Here is a 22064-nt window from a genome sequence, read left to right on the forward strand (position 1 = left end):
TTGCTGTGGCTCTGGCGTAGACCGGCGGCTACAGTTCCGATTAGACCCCTAGCCTGGGAACCTCCATATGCCGTGGGAGCAGCCCAAGAAATGGCAAAAAGACAAAATAAATAAATAAATAATACACAATAGAAAAGACAGCTGTGAGACAGAATTTCAGCCTCTACTTTTCGGCTTCTTTTAGTCTCCATCTTGCCATAATATTGGGAATTACCACTTTTCTAGGACTCTTTCCTTTCCCCAGTGGTAAAGACTGCCATCTCCTACAAGTTTCAAGAGTGCTGAATGGCACTGTTGTGCTTAGTTTCTGGTAATTGGCTACCTTCCAGAAAAGTGACAAATGAAAGGTCAATGTGTGCCATTGTTAGAATGAGCTAAAAAAAAAAAAATCTGACTTGAAGCATATTAAACAGCTAGACGTAGAGGGTTGTGACTCATTATGAGTCACAAAACTATGCAAAACAGAAACCACTCCACCTAACAGGTAGGGCTTCTGTTAGCAGAGTGAAGAGCTGCTCATAGAATAGTACACAATTGTGTAGCAACCTCACAACAGGGAAACAAATGCAGAAGCTTTTTTGTTTACATTTCATAGAATTTCTTTTCTTTTTTTTTTTTTTTTTTTGTCTTTTCAGGGCTGCACTTTTAGCCTAGGAGTTTCCCAGGCTAGGGGTCCAATCAGTGCTGTAGCCACTGACCAACACCACAGTCACAGCAACGCTAGCTCTGAGCTGCATCTGCGACGTACACCACAGCCATAGCAACTCCAGATCCTTAACCCACTGAGGGAGGCCAGGGATCAAACCTTCGTCCTCGTGGATACTAGTCAGATTCGTTTCTGCTGAGACACAACAGGAACTCCTTCACAGAAATTTTGTGTGTGTGTGTGTGTGTGTCTTTTTGCCTTTTCTAGGGCTGCTCCCGTGGCATATGGAGGTTCCCAGGCTAGGGGTCTAATCAGAGCTGTAGCCATAGGCCTACACCACAGCTATAGCAACACAGGATCCGAGCCATGTCTGCAACCTACACCTCAGCTCACGGCAATGCCAGATCCTTAACCCACTGAGCGAGGCCACGGATCGAACCCGCCACCTTATGGTTCCTAGTTGGATTCGTTTCCACTGAGCCACGACGGGAACTCATAGATTTCTATGGTTAAAAAATAACTTTCCAAAAAGGGACTACAGCGCAGACTGCATTCAGCCTTTTCTTTAAGTGTTGTATAAAAGGTGTCATTTTTTACAGATAAGCTATGAGTTCTTTATATAGTGGGAATACGTTTTTGAGCTTTTTTAAAAAAGAAGTATTTTCTGTTAAAGAAGCATTGATTTTGTGTGGCATTTTAGAAATTCAGCTTTTCTGCTCTAAAAAGGTGACACTTTTCTTTGTATTTCTTCAAAAGTTATTGCATCCCAGTGGCATCAGAGGGCGATTAATATCCAATATTATTAATATCCAATTGGATTAATATTAATATCCAATTGGATTAATATCCAATATTATTAATGGATATTGGTATCAAAGGTCAAATGCTGTTTGTATGTGTCTGTGAATCTTTTACACAGAGAAAGATGAATAGAAAGCTGCAAACTGAGTAGTTTTGGGGTTTTTTGTTTGTTTGTTTGTTTGTTTGGCTATACCCACATTATGTGGAAGTTCCCAGGCCAGGGACTGAAACCAAGCTGCAGTTTTGACCTACACCACACCTGCAGCAACACCAGGTCCTTAACCCACTGTGCCACAAGGGGACGTCCTGAGTCCTTTTTGTCACATGAACATTCCCCTATCCTCAAGAGCAAAACAACAGTAATTTCACAGAATAGCAGTAGATTAATATAGGTACTGGCCAAGCTGAAACCAGAAAGAAAAGACTTGGAGAATTATGGCCATTTTTTCCCCAAAGATGACCACCACATTTATCTCCCATTTCATATGCTTAATTACACTAAATGTAAACAAATGGTCTAAACACATCAATTAAAAGCAGATTATGGGTGGAGTTTCCATCATGGCGCAGTGGTTAACAAATCCGACTAGGAACCATGAGGTTGTGGGTTCGATCCCTGGCCTCGCTCTGTGGGTTAAGGAGCCAGTGTTGCCATGAGCTGTGGTGTGGGTCACAGACGTGGCTCGGATCCTGTGTTGCTGTAGCTGCGGTGTAGGCCGGTGGCTACAGCTCCGATTAGACCCCTAGCCTGGGAAGCTCCATATGCCGCGGGAAGTGGCCCTGGAAAAGCCAAAAAAAAAAACACAAAAAAAACCAAAAAAACAGATTATGGGAGTTCCCACTGTGGCTAAGTGAGAACGAATCCAACTAGTATCCATGAGGACTCGGGTTCAATCCCTGGCCTCACTCAGTGGGTTAAGGATCTGGCATTGCCACGAGCTGTGGTGTAGGTTGCTAACGTGGCCCAGATCCCACATTGCTGTGGCCATGGTGTACGCCAGCAGCTGTAGCTCCAATTCGACCCCTAGCCTGGGAACTTCCATATGCCACAGTGTGGCCCTGAAAAAAGAAAAGAAAAAAAAAAGAGAAAGGGAAGGAGGAAAGACAGACAGACAGACAGAAAGAAATCACTTTACAATGATAAAGAACTCAAATCACCAAGACAATGTAAAAATCCTAAATATTCATACACTTAATAAGAGAGCTTCAAACTACATAAAATGAAGACTGATGGAACTTCAAGGAGAGGAGTTCCCTTGTTAAGGGTCCAGCGTTGTCACTGCTACGGCCAGGGTTGCTGCTATGGCATGGGGTCCATCCCTAGCCCAGGGACTTTCACAAGCCATGGGCATGCCCCCCCACAAAAAAAAAAACAGCCCCTCATACACACACACACATGCACACGCACTCCCCACTCTCCTGTGCTTTACTGAGCAGTCTCGGGTTACTGTCCTGAACTTTTCATTGGAACGGAAGCGTCCCATGACAACATAAGTGGCATCTCTGAGTGGGAGGACAGTTTTGTTTTTTTATTTTTGTCTTTTTTGCCTTTTCTAGGACTGCTCCCGTGGCATGTGGAGGTTCCCAGGCTAGGGGTCGAATCGGAGCTGTAGCCGCCGGCCTACGCCAGAGCCACAGCAGCGCGAGATCCGAGCCAAGTCTGCAACCTACACCACAGCTCACGGCAATGCCGGATCCTTAACCCACTGAGCAAGGCCAGGGATCGAACCTGCAACCTCATGGTTCCTAGTCGGATTCATTAACCACTGAGCCACAACGGGAACTCCAGGAGGACAGTTTTATAGCTGACATCCTGAGTATTTTTGTGGGGACAGGGACAGTGAGGAAGAAAAAACTGCAAGAGGAATGGGGGCAAGAGAAAACAAAACCCAAGACTGTAAACCCTGGAGACCGGACATCGGAAAGAAGAAACTTGGGAAGCTCCTTGTAAGAACACTGGGTTTTAAACAGAAACAGATTAGAGTTCCCATCGTGGCTCAGTGGTCAACGAATCCGACTAGGAACCATGAGGTTGCGGGTTCGATCCCTGGCCTCGCTCAGTGGGTTAAGGATCCGGCATTGTTGTGAGCTGTAGTGTAGGCTGGCAGCTCTGATTTGACCCCTAGCCTGGGAACCCACATGCTGTGGGTGTGGCCCTAAAATGACAAAAGATAAAGAAACAAAACAAAACCAAAAAGAACACTCCCTCCTGCTTCTCCTGCCCCATCCCCTTCGCAGGCACTACGTGCACCGCTCTGTCACTGTAGCTAGTTTGCATTGCCTAGAGTTTTACGTAGATGGAATCAGACACTATGTACTCTTTCGTGTCTGGCTTTTTTCAGTCCACATAATTAGAATGAGATTTATCTATGTTGTCACATGCATCAATAGTTCCTTCCTTATACTGCTGGGCCATTTTCCATTGTCTGGCTACCCCCGAATTTGTTTTTCTATTCCCCCTGTTGATGGATTCTTGGGTTGTTTCCAGTTTTTGCAAATAAACCTGCAATGAGAATTAAAAAAAAAAAAAATAGTGTGCTTTATGCCCACAATTCGGTAGAGAAGGGCTTATTCAAAGTTTGCAAGTCCTGGAGTTCCCGTCGTGGTGCAGTGGTTAACGAATCCGACTAGGAACCATGAGGTTGCGGGTTTGGTCCCTGCCCTTGCTCAGTGGGTTAAGAATCCGGCATTGCCGTGAGCTGTGGTGTAGGTTGCAGTCAAGGCTTGGATCTAACGATGTGGCTGTGGCTCTGGTGTAAGCCAGCGGCTACAGCTCCAATTCTACCCCTAGCCTGGGAATCTCCATATGCCACGGGAGCGGCCCAAAGAAATAGCAAAAAGACAAAACAAAGTTTGCAAGTCCTGCCATCTCCGTCGCACACCAGCTGGCATCCCACAGTAGAGTTCCATGGATAATCCCTGGAGTCTGGGTCAGGCTCCACTGGCCAGAGGACACAATCCCAACAAGAACACCCTCACTTCAGACCCCACTTCAGCCACACTTCAGGGGTCCCCAGGCCACTTACACATTGGACCACCTGTCTACACAGCCAGAAGGCTCCCATCCAGGATGGTTTAGTCTGGGCTGCTGTTACAAAAATACCATACACTGGGTGACTTCAACACCAATCATTTACTCCTCCTGAAGGCTGAAGTTCAAGGTGCAGGTCCTGGCAGATGCTGTGCCTGGTAAGGAACCACTTTCTAATGGGTACACAGCTGTCTTCTTCCCGTGTCCTCACATAGCAGAAGGGGCAAGGCAGCTCTCTGGGGTCTCTGGGAGTTATAAGGGCTCACCCCATGCATGAGGGGTCCAAGCCTCTAATCACCTCCAATACCTGATAGGTTCCCAGGAGGGTGGAGACGGACTGCCCTCCCCCCCGCCCCCCTCCAAATGTGGCTGTTCACCTTGGAGACCTGCTGTGGACACCCTCTCCCGGAATGTGGATTCTCAAGTTGGGCAGCAAGAAACAATGGCCCGGCCTGGGGAACACAACTCCCCGCATGGATGACCACCTACAAAGATTCACTGCCCTCGGTCATGGGACCCGACCCGTTCCCCTCCCTTGACCCTCCCCTCCTCCTTCTGCCTTGTTCCTGCCGCAAGTTCCCACCATGAACTCCAGCCAGAGATTCCCACCACGGCCGGCTCCTTTATAAGCCTAGAGCCTCCATACAGTCAGGGCTGGCGCCGTCTTGAGCTCAGCCTCTGCCCCTCTGATGCCTTCATAAATCTCTCTTGGGAGTTCCCATCATGGCTCAGCGGGTTACGAACCCAACTAGCATCCATGAGGACGCGGGTTCCATCCCTGGCGTTGATCCGTGGGTTAAGGATGTGGCGCTGCCATGTGTTGTGGGGTAGGTCGAAGAGGCGGCTCAGATCCTGGAGTTGCGGTGGCTGTGGTGTAGGCCGGCGGCTAAGCTCTGATTGGACCCCTAGCCCGGGAACTTCCATATGCCGCGGGTACGGCCCTAGAAAAAGACAAAAAGATAAATTATTTATTAAATAATATTAATTAAACAAATACATACATAAATAAATCTCTCTTGCTTTACCAACTTGGCCTTGTGCAAGCCTCCCTCGACAAACCTAAAAATACCATCACACTAGGGGTGAGGTTTTAATGTCTGAATTTGGGGGCAACACAAACCTCCATTTTAAAGCACATGACCCCACCCCCACCCCACCCCGCCCAAGCTTCAGGGAGTTTGACACTCTGCTTATGATTATAGTGTTGCCGTAAAGGAGACAGATCAAAACCAGCCCAATGAAGAAACACATGGAGCGCGGTCCAGGAGGGGACACCAAGGCGGAGCTCCTGTTCCTCTCCCTGTGGAATCAGGGTGTTGGGTGGCACTCAGTCCCCAGCTTTGATCAGGCGTGACCGATTGAATCATGGACCACATACATATTTCTTTCTTTTTCTTTTTTTTTCTTTTTGGTCTCTTTCTCTTTTCTAGGGCTGCACCTGCAGCCTATGGAGGTTCCCAGGCTAAGGGTCCCATCGGAGCTACAGCTGCCAGCCTATGCCACAGCCACAGCCACGTGGGATCCGAGCCACATCTATGACCTACACCACAGCTCACGGCAACGCCTTAACCCACCGAGTGAGGCCAGGGATCGAACCCTCAACCTTATGTTTATGAGTTGGGTTCGTTAACCACTGAGTCACAACGGGAACTCCAACCGCATACATGCTTCAACTCACTTGCCAGCCCCTCTCTCCTCCTGCAGGTCAGGCTGTCTCAACGTCCCAACCTTCTCATCTCCTGGCTGGTCTTCCTGATGCCCAGCCCCCATTCTGGGTCAATTCACCTCTTAGCATAAATTCAGGTGTGATTCCAGGGGTTCACAAAGAACAAGGACACTCCCAGTCCTGGGGAAACCCCAAGGATTTTTAATCTCCCCACCAGGAACCAGACACCAACCAACAGCAGTCAAACGAATACCCTCAAATCCACACCCCTTACCCCTCTCCAAACAAGGAGAAAATCCACAAACAGGGCCATTGCTGGCTGAGTTTTGTTTCACTATTTAAACGTTTTATTATAGAAAATGTTCAAACATTGGCCACAGTATAAGGAATAATACAATGGACCCTCACATTTCCTCGGATTTTTCCACTCGTGGTTTATTTACCTTTTTACTCCTCCTCCTCCCCCTCCTACCCCCCCATCCTCGGATCCTCCTGAAGCAAAGCTCAGAAGGACATTTTATCTGCCTGAGCATTCTTTATCAGAAGCGTCCTGAGGAGTTCCCTTGTGGCGAAGCTGGTTAAGGATCTGGCCTTATCAGGCCACTGCTGAGGCTCTAGTCACTGCAGCGGCGCAGGTCCGACCCCTAGCCCGGGAACTTCCACGTGCTGTGGGCTCAGCCAAAACAAAAGCTTCCTGAGGGGCTGCCACACCCATGACAGACTTCAAAGGGGCTACGGTTCTGCTGAAATCTCAGCCCCTGGGCAGCTGGGTGGGGGCCTCCAGGGGCCCTTGGGCACCTTGTTTTCTGACTCCAGTATGACAGATGTAATGCTTTCTACACACGTGTGTGAAAGAATACCAAACGCCCACGTTATTGCATTTAAAGCTTCCAAGGCAGGTTAGCCAGCCTTGGCCCTAGCATCTCAAAAGATCCGTGTCTACAATCCTGATTATCTTCTAAAGAATCAACTCTTAAAACTATAAGCTCGAGCATAGAAGCTCAAATACTTCTAATTAAAATCAGCACAGGGAGCAGAAGAAACTAAGCGATAACGGAGTAGTATTAGTTATAGATCACAGACCCATTTTAGAGTGATCAAAACAGGGGAGCCGATAGACCAGTCTTGAATCGTCACAAAAATTTGACCCTGATCTTCGGTTTATCATGCTCGAGTGACTGAGACAGCCCCTGATACCTGGGCTGGGAGACTGTTTTTATGTTTATGTATCTGGAGGGGGTCTGATCTTTCCCCAGGGGACCAGGGGTGTCTAGGGGGCACCTCCTCCATCATGGGACAGCTGGAGTAGTGAGCGGAGTCTTTCAATACCTCCCCATCTGACCTGCTCTGCAAAACAGGAAGTCAGATGAATACAAAGTCTCTCCAGCTCTAGGATCTAGTGCCAGGCGGCAGCCCCGCCAGGCCAGGGAGAGGACCTTAAGTCTCGCCATTGCAAACAGAATGGTTTAGAGACAGTGAGGCTGTGCCCCTTCAGTTCCTGGCTCCAAAGCACCTGCACAGTGCTCAGCCTGGGCTACCTGCTTGCCTCTCTTCAACAGAGGGGCTCGGGCTTGCCTCTCCTGAGCTGTCCCACAGATCGCCAGGGAACAAGCCCTCTCTGCGGCCCTTGTTTCTGCAGAAGAGCCAGAGCAGGACACGTGGTTTAACCTTCGGTGTTCTCCTCCTCTCAACCCAGCCGGTTCCCGAGGGTGAACTGGCTTTGAATCAGGCTTTGGTTTCAGGAGGTCAACGAAGATGCCTTTGACCATCTCCCAAAGCAGAGGAGAATCACCCAAGAACTTTCCTTCCCAGGAGCAAGGGAAGAAAACGTTTCGAAACCACATTTCAGCCATTGCTGGGAGGTCTTCCCTACAAAGTTGATTTCTGGGTGACACAGATCTACACAATGGTCAGGAACAGCAAGTCCTCTGACCAGAGCGTCCTGGAGGCCTGGCACAAGGCCAGAGATGCGCTAACTTCTCAAACACCCCTAGGAAAAGGTCTGGGGTCCTCCCTGCCCCAGTGGGACCCTCTTTTTTCCACAAGAAGCCTGACCTCGGCTCTCTTCTTGGGGAAAAGCCCAGAGCAGGACTCATTTCACCACAAAGGGTGAAAGTTCTTCCACTCTGGGGATGAGAATGTATGTCCTGAAAACATCAGGATATAAAGAGCTGCGGAAATCCCAGCATCCATTCACTCCCGCCCTTAGTGGACCAGGGGTCTTTTCACTGCACAGAAACCCTGCAGGAAAAATAGCCCCTCGTGCTTAAGCCTGACAGCTTAAGTCCCTAAGTCTTCCTGATTCTTCACCAGGTCAAGACAATCTACACCTGGAATTGGCTCAGCCAAGGAGAACGGACGGGGCTAGGGCTGGTGACAGGCCTCTGTCTCATGCAAGGACCGCCTGGGTTGGGGAGGCATGGTGCCATTTCCCATGGATTCACTGGAAGGCCCTTCTGGCCGTAGGGAGTCACCCCAGCAGGTGACCTAGTGTGGTCCCCGAGACAGAGGGCCTGTCTGCGTGACAGCAGGCTAGGCTGACTGTTCAACAGTGCTGGCCACAGTGGATGTGGCTCTCCCAGCCAGTCCAGACTCTCACAGTCCAGGAGAGGGGAGGCTCTCACTGAGGACAGTGATGAGTTAGAAGGCAAGAGACGCTAACGAGAGCAAGACCACCAACTGTGAACCCCGTGAGGGTCCCTCTTGCCTAGCGGAGTCCTTTGCCCCAAAGCCTGGGCTAGGGGAAGAAGGCTCCATGGCTGCAGCCAAGGCATCTCGGCCAAGATGCCTTTCGTAATGTTTGACGGGGCGCAAGTGGGGGAGGGGGTGTTTCCATCCACGTGGGACCTGGGTCACCTTGACCTTGAATCGCATATTCAACCCAGGTTGATTCAGATCAGGGTTTGAAATCTGACACTGAAAAGGTTCCTGTTTGCCTACACATTTTAACACCACGGATGGGGTGATGAGATGTGCAGGACAGGAAGGGAAACAGGGCTATGTGCCAGTGCAGAAAGAGGCCATCCTTCTTTGGGAATCCTCTGGTCTGGCTGGAGACCCCCTGTGGGTCACTTCCCTCGGGCACAGCCAATAACCAGAAGTCTGAGCATTCACCCCAACCTCCACGTGTAGGTAGTGGAGGGCGAGTCATATTGAAACTCAGTGACTTTGGAAGTTATTTTTTTTAAATCTAGAGAGTCGAACAGCTCTACAGAGAGTCATCCGAACACTAAGATTTGAAGGCTCCTCCAGAGAGCAAAGAGGCAGACACCAGCAGCCTAAGGAAGAACCCAGAGTGGCTATGGATTATCTCTAAGAGGAAAAGGGTGCTAATGATTTTATTCTCAAAGCCCCACCCAGCTGTCCAGAGAACAAGTCGGGGGTGTCGGGGGGGAAACATCCTGTCCCTCCCCTGAAGGGCACCAGGAAGCAGAAGGGCTTCCCTGCCCACATCACAATCACCCCACCCCTTGCCCTGGCCAACAGCCTCCTCTTACCCCGTCTTCCCACCCTCTCACCCTCACCCACTCCCCTCCCATCCTTGCAACCCCTGGGGACGCTCAGGGCAGCTCCCTGAGAGTCCCACCTGCAGCAATTTCATTAGGGTCTCCAGCACAGCCCAGGCAGTCAAGCCAAGGGTCCCCAGCCTGCCTACCTGGTGGAGCAGATGGAGAGCGTGGCACCTGCGGAGAACACCCAGAAGGCCGGGTACAACGCCTCCGCAAAGGCCACCTTGAACTTATACAGCAAGTGGACCTTGTCGGCCACGGCGAAGAAGATGACGAAGCCGTGATCGCAGTTGAGAAGCACCCCCACCCGCGTGGACTTGGTGGAGGGCAGGGTTTTCTCCACGTTGTTGTGCCAGGCCGAGATCTTGGTGTTGAACCACTCCACGCACCAGGAGGCGCTGTTGCGGCCAAGCCGGCTCTCGGGGCCGTGGCGCGGCATGCTGCCGTAGCAGACGCCTACCCCGCAGAAGTTGTTCTTCTGCAGCTCCACCTCCCAGTAGTGGATCCCTTTCTTGTAGCAGTGCAGGCCCAACACCTGCGAGCAGTAGGTGAACCTCTGGGGATGTGGCTGGTAGTCCTGGGACGTGTCGGCCGCAGAAGCGACGGTGAAGTTCTGGGACAGGGCCACCTTGTTGTGGGCGGTGTTGTAGTCCAGGATGACTTTAACGGCATCTAAGAAAGCATCACCCCAAGGGGTCAGGGACAAGGTGCCCGAAGGGCTCTCACTTTTCAAACTTTCCCTAAATGTAATATTTGTTCGTTGGTTTTATCTATTCATCCATCCTTCCATCCATCCATCCATCTATCCATCCTGTCCAGCCAGCCAGACATTTGTCCACCTGTCTATCCATCAATCCAACCATCTGTCCATCTCTCTGTCTATTCCACCATCCAAACTTTTTTTTTGTCTTTTTTTTTTTTTTTTGTCTTTTTGCCTTTTCTAGGGCCACTCCCACGGCATATGGAGGTTCCCAGGCTAGGGGTTGAATCGGAGCTATAGCCAGCGGCCTATGCCAGAGTCACAGCAATGCAGGATCTGAGCCTCGTCGGCGACTTACACCACAGCTTACAGCAATGCTGGATCCTTAACCCACTGAGCGAGGCCAGGGATCGAACCCGCAACCTCGTGGTTCCTAGTTGGATTCGTCAACCACTGCGCCACGATGGGAACTCCCATCCAAAACTATTTATGGAGCCCTTGGCACATGCCATCCATTCTGTCCAGACAGACATTTGTCTATCCGTCTATCCATCAGTCCAACCATCTGTCCATCTATTCTGTCTATTCCGCCATCCAAGGCCATTTATTGCACCCCTGGCTCATCGCCACATTCTGTGCTGGATGCACAACCATGAGCCAGACGTGGTGTCTGGCCTCCTGGAGGTCATCCTCCCCCACGCAAAGCAAACCCGTCAAGTCACAACACTTGTGAGCCCCACACTCTGCGCAAGGGCAGGCACACTGTCAAAGGGACACAGACACGGGGCCACAAACGCTCCTTGAACACTGGGGAGAGCCCAGGGGAACATTTCACCAGAGGGCTGGAATCTGAGCCAAGCAATAGAAAGATGAGAATGAAACGGAGGAGAGCAGCGGAGGGAGAAAGCCTGTGCTGGGCAGAGACAAGAGTCAAATGCAGAGTCAAGGGGATGGTGGACACGTGCTGGCCTCAGGGAAGGCTGGGCAGCTGGGAGCACAGAGGCCACAGCAGGGGCAGAGGGACACGTGGGGCCACAGAGTGGAGAGCTAAGGGGTCTAGACTTTAGGTGGTGGCAGCACGGAGCCCATCGGAATCTTGAGGACCTGAATATGACCTTCGGTTGGGACACGAGCATGGCCTCCCTGCCCTTCCTGCCACCCTTCCAGCCAAGTCAGGGAAGTCTGAAGCCTGAGCCAAGCTGAGTGCCACCCCCACTCTCCTCCACCTGCTCCCAGGACACACCCATCTCTGCCCCTCCCCTCACAGGGGACCCCGGACCAGGGGGAGACAGTAGACAATCCCTAGCTTGGGAACCTGGGAAACGAGAGACTGGGGTTCTCTGCCACTCGCTGGCTCGGTGGCTCTGCAAAGGGTCCTTTTCACCGGGTCCTGGGCTTCCCTCTGGGCAAAAGGAATGGCCTGGCAAAATGTCCACTATGGCCCTAAGTCCCCAGCCCTTACTTTCCCTGCTTACATGGCAGTGCCACGAAGCACCGGGGGCTCCTGAAACACGAAACTCAGCACCGCCACCAGCAGCCTGGCAGCACGGTGACACCAGCCCCGGGCCAGGCCTGGCCCTCGTCCAGGGGCCAGGACTGCAGGAAGCTCTGGGGAGGCCAGCACCAAGAACCCAGGCACCCACTGCTCCCAGGCAAGCCTGCTGCGGCTGTGGGGAGAGGAGGGCCAGAGCATACTTTGCAGAGATGGGTCTTGCCCGCTGCCTGTGAAGTGGGCACGAGAGGAAGGTGCCCATGGGGAAAGGTACCAGGCGAGGCCCCGAGGCCTGGCCTGGAGGAAGGAACTCCCACCATTTCTGGGCAGTGTCTCTGCTGGCCAGGAAGCCGGAAGGGAGGCATAACAAAGCAGAGGACAGTAAGTCCACTAGGGGAGAGACACACCAAGTAGGACAGAGGCCAGGGCAAGCGAGCCAGCAGCTCAAAGCTACTCACACTCCAGGAGCTCGGGCCTGGACTTGGCGAGAAAGGTTTCCAGCACCTTCCCGCTGAGAGGCACCGAGGTCGATGGCTCGAGGGGGACTTTGGCTGCACCTGCATGAGGAACAGAGCGTCGTTTTCAGAACAAATTCAGAGCAGGCACCCCACGGCCCCCAGCCCACCGTCACTCACCCTCCTGGCCAGTTTCTTTGATATCCAAGTGTTCCGGGGCACCAAAGCTGATCTTGCTGGATGAGGCAGTGGCTGGGGAGGAGGGAGGAGAAGTGGGAGCTGAGGACATGACACAGGGACCTCTCTGATGGCCTCCCTCCCTCCCACGCTTCTGCAAACACACACTTGGACAGCCAGGGCGACACCGTTCCGCCCAGGGCGACCCTCATCTGGCTAGTCTTATGCATTTACACTTGTCCTTTCGTCCAAGCCCAGGCCCGGCTGCCAGCACAGGACACCGTCACGGAGCCCAGGCCCCCATCACAGACCTCCAACCCCCCTGCTCAGCTCTCCCTGCAGGCCTTGAGTTCTGCATCCGGGCACTCAGGACACACAAAGATGCAGAAATGCATAACTTACCAGGTTTCTTGGTTTTCTTTTCTTCTTCTGAAAAAGAACATTTTCAGAATTCAGATATTTTTTTTTAAACTTTCCTTTTGTGTTCTATTTATTTATTTTGTCTTTTTTGCTATTTCTTGGGCCGCTGCCACGGCATATGGGGGTTCCCAGGCTAGGGGTCCAATCAGAGCTGTAGCTGCCAGACTACGCCAGAACCACAGCAACTCAGGATCTGAGCTGCATCTGCAACCTACACCACAGCTCACAGCAACGCCGGATCGTTAACCCACTGAGCAAGGGCAGGGACCGAACCCTCAACCTCATGGTTCCTAGTCGGATTCGTTAACCACTGCGCCACGACGGGAACTCCCAGAATTCAGATATTTTAAAGCACAGCACAGTGACACTCTCAAAACACCAGAATAACAACAATGACTGCATGAATGTGACCCATACAAATAAAGCTAGGATGTTTTCACCTGAAAAATAGAAAGGGTCAGTGGACAAATTAATCTACGCGATAGAAACTGGCATCATGGTTTTGGTGGGAGGGGCTGAAGGAATTTAGTGGGGTAATGAAAATTCTTTATCCTGATTTGGGTAATGGCAACAGTGAAATATGCGTGTGTCAAAATTATCGAACTGTACATTTAGGATCTGCGCATTTTCCTTAAGTAACTTTTTTTTTGAGGGCGGGTCTTTTAGGGCTGCAAGGGCAGCCTGTGGAAGTTCCCATGGCAGGGGTTGAATCAGAGCTGCTGCTGCCGGCCCATGCCATAGCCACAGCAACACCAGATGTGAGCCTTGTAAACTACACCACAGCTCACAGCAATGCTGGATCCTTAACCCACTGAGGGAGGCCAGGGATCGAACCCGCGTCCCCATGGATACCAGCTGGTTTGTCCCCACTGAGCCACAACAGGAACTCCTAATTTTTTTTAATAATAATGTTTAACACGTTTCTCTCTTTCTTTTTGGCTGTGGTGCGCCTTGGCTTGACGTGGGATCTTGGTTCTCAGACCAGGCATTGAACCTGGGCTGCAGCAGTGAAAATGCCGAGTCCTAACCACTAGGCCATCAAGGAACACCTGACTGTAGGTAAAGGATATCTACACACACACAAACACAATGCAAAACCAAATATATTTTAAATATATATATATACACACACACACATAGGGAGTCAGCCAACAAAATGTGCTTGCCAAATATCACAAGGCTTTTTTTTTTTTTTTTTTTTTGCTTTTTGTTTTTAGGGCTGCACCCATGGGATATGGAAGTTTCCAGGCTACAGGTCCAATGGGAGGTACAGCTGCCAGCCTATACCATAGTCATAGCAACATGGGATGCAAGCGGCGTCTGCCACCTACACCACCGCTCACGGCAACACCGGATCCTTAACCCACGAGTGAAGCCAGGGATCGAACCTGAATCTTCATGGATCCTAGCTGGGTTCGTTAACGAACCACCGAGCCACGAAGGGAACTCCCATCATAATGGCCTTTAAAAAGTAGCTGGCGTATGCGCGCATGGGAACTGAATTTGGCTAAAACAATGGTCCTCGAAGTGTGATCCCCACACCAGCAGCATCGGCATCAGCTGGGAAGCTGTAGGGAGTGCAAATTCTCAGGCCCACCCAGACCTGTTGAATCTGAGTGTGGGGGTGAGGCCCAGGAGTTTATGGAACTTTTCTTTTTCTTCCGAAAAAGACAATTTTCAGAATTAAGATATTTTAAAGCACAGTGATACTTTTCTTTCGATCATTTTCAATCATTGCATGAATGTGACCCATACGAATAAAGCTAGGATGTTTTAACTTGAAAGAAATAAAGGGTCAAAAGGCAAAGTAATCTATGGTGATAGAAACTGGTGTTATGGTTTTCAGATTCCCTGGGATTCTGGCAGGTGCTCAAGTTCAAGCGGGCTAGAAGATTTCAGGTTCCTTCTTTGCCACCGTCCCCACCACTGAAATGAAAAGGGGTGTTTGGGGAGTTCCCGTCGTGGTGCAGCAGAAACGAATCTGACTAGGAACCGTGAGGCTGAGGGGCTCGATCCCTGGCCTCGATCAGTGGGTTAAGGATCTGGCATTGCCGTGAGCTGTGGTGTAGATCACAGACATGGCTCAGATCTGGCATTGCTGTGGCTGTGGTGTAGGCCGGCAGTTGTAGCTCTGATTAGACCCCTAGCCTGGGAACCTCCATGCGCCACAGATGCAGCCCTAAAAAGACAAAAAAAAGGGGGGGGGGTGTTTTAGATGCTAACATTACCTGCCTGCCTGCCTACCTGTAGGATCCTTTAGCTTCCCGACCAAGCCTGCTGTCTCCCCATCAGACTCTCCCTCGGCCCCTCATGGGCCCCTGGCTGCCCCTGCCTCCCACCTCAGAGCGCTATTTCTTAGCCATTTCAATCCCCATCACCTCCCCACCTTCTACTCCTTTCTCGACCACTCCCATTGGACCAGCATCTTCAACAGACCGCGGGCCATGACCTTGGCCTCAGGCACAGGGCCCCCTCCCCGTCATCACAATTCTCAGGAGCCTTATCCACACTCTGACGAGCCCACCACGCATTCCTTGCCAACTTCGCCGCATCCACAGCTCAGTCACACCAAGAGTGGGGCTTGGGATGTGGGGCAGCGGGCAGGGGGCTTTCAGGGCTGTGCCTTGAGAAGGACCCAGCCTTAGAGACACCCACTCCTCCACTTCCTCCTTCACACAAAAAGCCTTTCCATGTTTTCCAGCTGAGCTGCCAGCTTCCTCCTCCACTTGCCCCAGGCCCCGAAGGCTCAGAATCCACTTCACTCCACTCAGGAACTAGTACCACCCATGTGTCTGCCGAAAACAGTCTAAACGCGAACAACACGCCAACAACAACAAAAACCAACCCAGAGTTCTCTGAAAGCATCACTACGACATCCCCACTGACCTTTTGGCCAACGGTTCAGGGCTATGTGCATGGCCTTTAAAGAGCTTTCAGGAGGTCCTGTGGTGCCTCAGCGAGTTAAAGACCCCACTTTGTCTCTGTGAGGATGCGGGTTCGATCCCTGGCCTCCATCAGTAGGTTGAGGACCTGGCGTGGCCGTGAGCGGTGGCTCAGGTCTCAGATGCGTCTCGGATATGGGGTTGCTGTGGCTGTGGCATAGGCCGGCAGCTGCAGATCCAATTCAACTCTAGCCTGGGAACTTCCATAGGCCACAGATGCGGCCGTAAAAAGGAAAAACAAAAACAAAAACCTTCACAGTATCTCATGAGGGACACACCATGGAACATAAAATCAGTGTCTCCGTAATCCTGTAAGGGCGACATCACTATGGCCCAAATTTGATAGATGAGGAAGTTGGGGACCATCCGACGCCCCACCCCCCACCTCAACAAGGGTGATCTTTGCTGTCCCCAAGAAGTACAAAAATTGATTCTTAGGAGACAAAGGAGGGAAGGATGAAAAAACTAGTTCTTTTTATGTATAAAAGCACACTATATAAACAGATATACTACTGGTGTGGTATTAAAATTTCATGGATGGGGGTGATTAGAGGCTAAAATTTCTAAAAGGGCTTGAGGGGTAAGAGCAAAGGAGGACAATGACAGAGAAAAGGTTGAGAAGCTCTGTGAGGGCAGAAACACATCAAGACTGAAGAATAGTGATGACGAGATTCTCAGCATCCAGGAAAAAGACTTTAGATTGTTGATGATAAAGATGATGCAAGACATTGGAAATAAACTGGAGGCAAAGATGGATAACTTACAGGAAACACTGACCAAAGAGATACAAGATATACAACTTAAACAAGAAAGAGATGCAAAATACAATAACTGAAATAAAAAAATTCACTAGAAGCAGCTAACAGCAGAATACAGGAAGCAGAAGAACCAATAAGCGAGGTGGAGAACAGATGAGTGGAAATTATGGATACAGAACAGAAAAGAGAAAAAAGATTGAAAACAAATGAAGAGAGTCTCAGAGAACTCTGGAACAACGTTAAACACACCAACATCCGTATTATAGGGGTGCCAGAAGGAGAAGAGAGAGAGAAGGGGACAGAAAAAATATTCCAAGTGATAATAGCTAAAAATGCCCCTAACATGGGAAAGGAACCACTCACTCAAATCCAGGAAGCGCAATGAGTACCATATAAAATAAACCCAAGGAGGAATACACCAAGACATATATTAATCAAACTGACCAAAATTAAAGACAAAGAGAAAATCTTGAAAGTGTCTAGGGAAAAGAAACAAGTAACATACATGGGAACTCCAATAAGGTTATCAGCAGATTTCTCAGCAGAAACTCTGCAGGCCAGAAGGGAGTGGCATGATATACTTAACGTGATGAAAGGGAAAAACCTCCAACCAAGATTCCTCTACCCAGCAAGGCTCTCATTAAGATTTGAAGAAGAAATCAAAACCTTCACAGAGAAGCAAAAGTTGAGAGAATTCAGCAACACTAAACCAGCCTTACAACAAATACTAAAGGATCTTCTCTAAGCAGAAAAGAAAAGGCCGCAACAGGGAACAAAAATTCCACAAATAACAAGGCTCACCAGTAAAGGTATGAAATCATCCGTGCACAATTATACCACCAAAATCAGAAATCATGAGAAGAGGTGGGTACAAATGCAAGACACTGGAGATGAACTTACAATTAAGAGACCAACAACTTAAAACAATCTCATATACATAGAGACTCTTATACCAAAACTTCAGAATAACTGCAAACCAAAAATCTATAATTGATACTCAAACAAGGAATCTCTGGAGAAGAAATATATCACTTAGTAAATAAGTGCATAATCCACCATGAAGGGGGTCATTTGACATCATTCTTGGAATGCTGAAGTCTTCTTAGATCTGATTCTGATTTCCTCTCCATCAAAGAATTTATGATAATTATAATTAAAGAATGCAACTGTACAATTAAATAATACAGTTCTATAATTGTATTATTAATAACCATTTCTCTCCATGGTACAATGTAAGGTCTATAATGTCTTGTTTATCACATCACCTAGAATGGTGTAATGCCTATATTGAAGAATCAATAAGATGTAACAAATTGTGAGGACATATTTGTATAGTTATACTACTTTTTAACCAATTTATGCATTTTATATTTTACTTATTTTCAGAGGGTGTATTATTTTTGTTATTCTTACCAGTTATTCTTTTTATTATGCTATATAAAATATTTAATAGTATATAAGGCTTTCTTCTTTATAAATTTTAGTTGCATAATATACACCATTTTAATATAATGCTAATTTTTAAAGAAAAATTCAAATGTAATAGGTAATACTAAATAGTAAAGACGAAAGCCATACAAAATGGGATAAAGTATAGAATAAATTTCCTATTTGTCTCAGCATATTTTCCATTCTACTTTTTCAGAGGGAGTCACTTAATTTGTTTCTTAAGATCCATGATATAATCATCTGTGTGAATGAAATTGCGTTTAAATATATGTATGTTATTCTGTAAAAAAATAAAAAATAAAAAAATAAACTGGTAAAAAATAAAATAAAATAAAAAATTAACATATTAAAAAAAAAAAAAAAGATGAAGGCATTACTCAGGCTCTGGAGACAGCCCAGGCACTGGCACACAACGTGAGCAACTTGAGCGTCCCCCAAGCCACCGAGAATGATACACAGAAATCAGCTCTGTGATGGCCTCAAGGGTATTGCCTCTCTGCTTTTACGAAAAGAATACCTCCAGTTCCCACAGCAGCCTGTGAAAGAGCCCTGTCAAAAAGAGGTCCCTTCCCATGAAGCCTAATCAACATTCAAGTGCTCCCTCTTGGATCTGCCTGAACTCAAAGAGACTTCAAGGCAAGTCCACCCTGCATCTCTGGTGGGCTTTGTGGGTATCATTTAACACAAACAGTTTCCCCACATACAGATGTTCTTTTATGTGAATACTGGCAGTTATAAAGACAAATTTTACTATAGTTTGAAGTCCATTTTTTCCTCTCAGGACACAGAATCTTCAAAAACCATCATTTTATCATCCTGATCAATGAGGAAATGATTCAAATCTCAAAAATTGTAATAAAGGATAAATTGGCCAAGGGGGGCCGGGGGGAGACTGACGAACACTGTGCTACAGCAAGCAAGGCTCAGCCTCTGCTCAGGGCAGGGGCCGGGGGCCCCATCCAAGTGCCAAACTCGGGTGTCAGAGGTATTTCTCAAGACAGGCCAGCTTCTGTCGTATCGCTGTTCAGATCCTCAGATATCCAGTGCTAGAGTTCCCATTGTGGCTCAGCGGTAATGAGCCCAAGGAGTACCCATGAGAATGCAGGTTCAATCCCTGGCCTCACTCAGTGGGTTAAGGAGCTGGCGTTGCCGTGAGCTGTGGGGTAGGTTGCAGACTCGGCTCGGATCCTGCGTTGCTGTGGCTGTTGCCATAGACAACTGCAGCTCTGATTGGACCCCTAGACTGGGAACCACCATATGCTGTGGGTGTGGCCCTAAAAAGACCAAACCCCCCTCAAAAAAAAATCCAGTGCTGATAGCCCGTCAGCCCATGTGCCCCAGGGGCACTCCTGCAACAGCCCTGCAAGCTCTCCTCAGTGGGGCTGGGCGGCCCTTGCATCTCGGTGCCCGGGATGGGCTGTGCCCACCTGCAAGGAGCCGGATACCCACCACTGCCTCAGCCTGAGCACCACCAGCCACAGCCATGCTGCTGCCATAGGAACAGCTATGGGGTTACTTACTCAGAACCTTCTTCCCAGGTCGTGCAGGCTTCGGCATGGACGGCAGGCTGTACCCTCCAGGGTCCCCTGTGCCAAAGAAGAAGGGGTTATTTTTTACGGCTCTTCCACTCCAAGCCTAGGGACCGCCTCGCCATGGGTGGGAGGGGAGAGGTTTACAAAGATACTCCCTGCTGGCCTTCCCCATCCACTCAGTTACAAGCGCTAGAAACAAGGTAACAGACAAATCTGGTGTGTTCCTTCTTTTCTCTGCCTTGACATGTAGCCAAGGTGGAGTCTTTTCCCCACCAACACCCAGACCGTGACCTCTGAACCCTCTGGGAGCTTTGGTTTCTTCCAACGTAAGACAATCTCTTAGCAGTGAGATCAAGATGCCTGGTGAGTGGCATTCCCATCGTGGCTCAGTGGTTAACCAAACCGACTAGGAGCCATGAGGTTGCGGGTTCGACCCCTGGTCTCACTCAGTGGGTTAAGGATCGACGTTGCCGTGAGCTGTGGTGTAGATCACAGATGTGGCTCGGATCCCGCGTTGCTGTGGATGTGGTGTACGCTGGCGGCTACAGCTCCAATTAGACCCCTAGCCTGGGAACCTCCCTATGCCGTGGGTGCGGCCCTAGAAAAAACCAAAACAAACAAACAAACAAAAAAGATGCCTGGTGAGTGGCAGTAATTAGAAGTTCCTTTCCCGCCCTCTGGTCTCTCTCAACCCTCCTCCCCCAGACCAGTGATCGCTGATGTCTCATTAAAGCAAACACCACAGCTACTTCACCAACAGCTTTCCCCTCCATCATGGCTGCGTCATGCCTTCTGCAGAGCCACCCAGCTGTCCAGGCTAAGACTCAGGCCCATCCTCTGGATTATACAGCAAAGATCCACCATGTGCCAGGCTCTGTGCCAGGCGCCAGGGAGTGTTGCTTGAAAACAGACCCAGCCCCTGCCCTCACTGATCGCGATCTGGCAGGGGACAGGAATGGCAGGCAAGAGTAAAATGCCAGGGAGTTCCCGTTATGGTGCAGCAGAAGTGAATCTGACTAGGAACCATGAAATTGCAGGTTCAATCCCTGGCCTCACTCAGTGGGTTAAAGATCCGGCGTTGCTGTGAGCTGTGGTATAAGTCGAAGATGCGGCTCGGATCCCGCATTGCTGTGGCTCTGGCGTAGGCCGGCAGCTACAGCTCCAATTAGACCCCTAGCCTGGGAACCTCCATATGCCATGGATGTGGCCCAAAAAAGACAAAAAAAAAAAAAAAAAAAAAAGACAAAAAAAAAAAATGCCAGGGGTGCCAAGGGCCCCAGGGTATGATAAGGAACCTGGGACCTAGTCTAAAGCGCAAGAGTGGCAACAGGAAGTTTGCTAAGTGTAATGTTTCAGCTGATCTCTAAAGGCTGAGAGGAGCCGCTTGGTGAAGATAGTGGAGTCTGAGCTGAGCCCTCAAGGCCGGAGGAGGAGCACGTACAAAGGCCCTGTGGCAGGGAGCTTAACATATCTGAGGAACTGAGTGCAGAGGGATGTATGGGAAGAGGAGGTACTTCGGGGCTGGACAGATAGACAGGGCCTGACCAGGCAGGGGCTTGAAAGCTGGGGTCAAGGAGTCGGGTCCATAATCTAAAAGCAATGGAAGTTCTCTGAAGAGGAGGTAGAGGAGAAGGTCCTGAGAGATCAGATTTGTATCCTGAAAAGCTCTCTCCACCTGCAACAGGGGTGGGTGGACGCAGAAGGGGCTCGTTAAGAAGCTACCGCAGGTGCTGCAATGGACAGCAGGCCAGTGTGGACTGGGGCTTTATTTTATTTTTGCTTTTTAAGGGCTGCACCTGCAGTGTATGGACGTTCCCAGGCTAGGGGTCAAATCCGAGGTGTAGCTGCTAGCCTACACAGATCCGAGTCAGTCTGCGACCTAGATCACAGCTCACGGCAACACCAGATCCTTAACCGACTGAGTGAGGCCGGGGATTGAACTTGCATCTTCGTGGATACTAGTCGGATTCATTTCCACTGAGCCACAATGGGAACTTCCATCAGGATATATTTTAGAAGCCAAATCTGATAATGGGTTGGATATAAGCGGAAGAGTAGGGGAAGAATTCCATGTTTCTCTGACCCCCAAATTAGCCATTTCCCTACCAAATCACCCCACAACCCAGAATCCATTCAAAACCCATCTGAGCCAACCTCAGACTCAGTAATGGAGCAGGACCCCATGGGGTCCTTCTTCCCAAAAGAGACCCTTCTCCCCACCCAAACAGGCACTCTCCACCGGTCTCTCTTCTGTAGAAAACCTTTAACCTCCTAGGCCTTCCCTCAAAGAGTAAATTTAATCATAGAAGTGAGACAATGCAGAAAGAAAGGCAAACAGTCAAGCAAGACAAAACAATAAGAGTTTAGGAGTTCCTGTTGTGGCACAGCGGAAACGAATCCGACTAGGAACCATGAGGTTGCAGGTTCAATCCCTGACCTCACTCAGTGCGTTAAGGATCTGGTGTTGCTGTGAGCTGTGGTGTAGG

The 22064-nt window shown here is 49.5% G+C and overlaps 1 protein-coding gene across 6 annotated transcripts in view; it reads right to left on the reverse strand.

Annotated features, from left to right (window-relative positions):
* Nucleotides 1-6468: 6468 nt before the first annotated feature.
* The window catches only part of TRIM25 (tripartite motif containing 25), a 28140-nt gene continuing 12544 nt past the window's right edge, over nt 6469-22064 (reverse strand). The window contains exons 5-9 of one of the 6 annotated variants that reach the window (XM_084983130.1): nt 19567-19632; nt 12880-12906; nt 12481-12552; nt 12304-12402; nt 6469-10325 (exon numbers count right to left, since the gene is read on the reverse strand). In XM_084983130.1, the coding sequence (XP_084839256.1) occupies nt 9796-10325; nt 12304-12402; nt 12481-12552; nt 12880-12906; nt 19567-19632 (794 nt within the window). In that variant the 3' untranslated portion in view covers nt 6469-9795. Of the gene's footprint in view, nt 10326-12303; nt 12403-12480; nt 12553-12879; nt 12907-12964; nt 13049-13825; nt 15054-16026; nt 19633-20245; nt 21399-22064 lie in introns of those variants that run through there. The other 5 variants (XR_014820439.1, XR_014820440.1, XR_014820438.1 and 2 more) reach the window with 5 other exon arrangements.

Source organism: Sus scrofa, chromosome 12 (assembly GCF_054392235.1).
Source record: "Sus scrofa isolate SSC_HxYL_T2T_F1_AM1 chromosome 12, Sscrofa_HxYL_maternal_Yorkshire_Landrace_v2.0, whole genome shotgun sequence".
Taxonomy (NCBI): Eukaryota; Metazoa; Chordata; class Mammalia; order Artiodactyla; family Suidae; genus Sus; species Sus scrofa.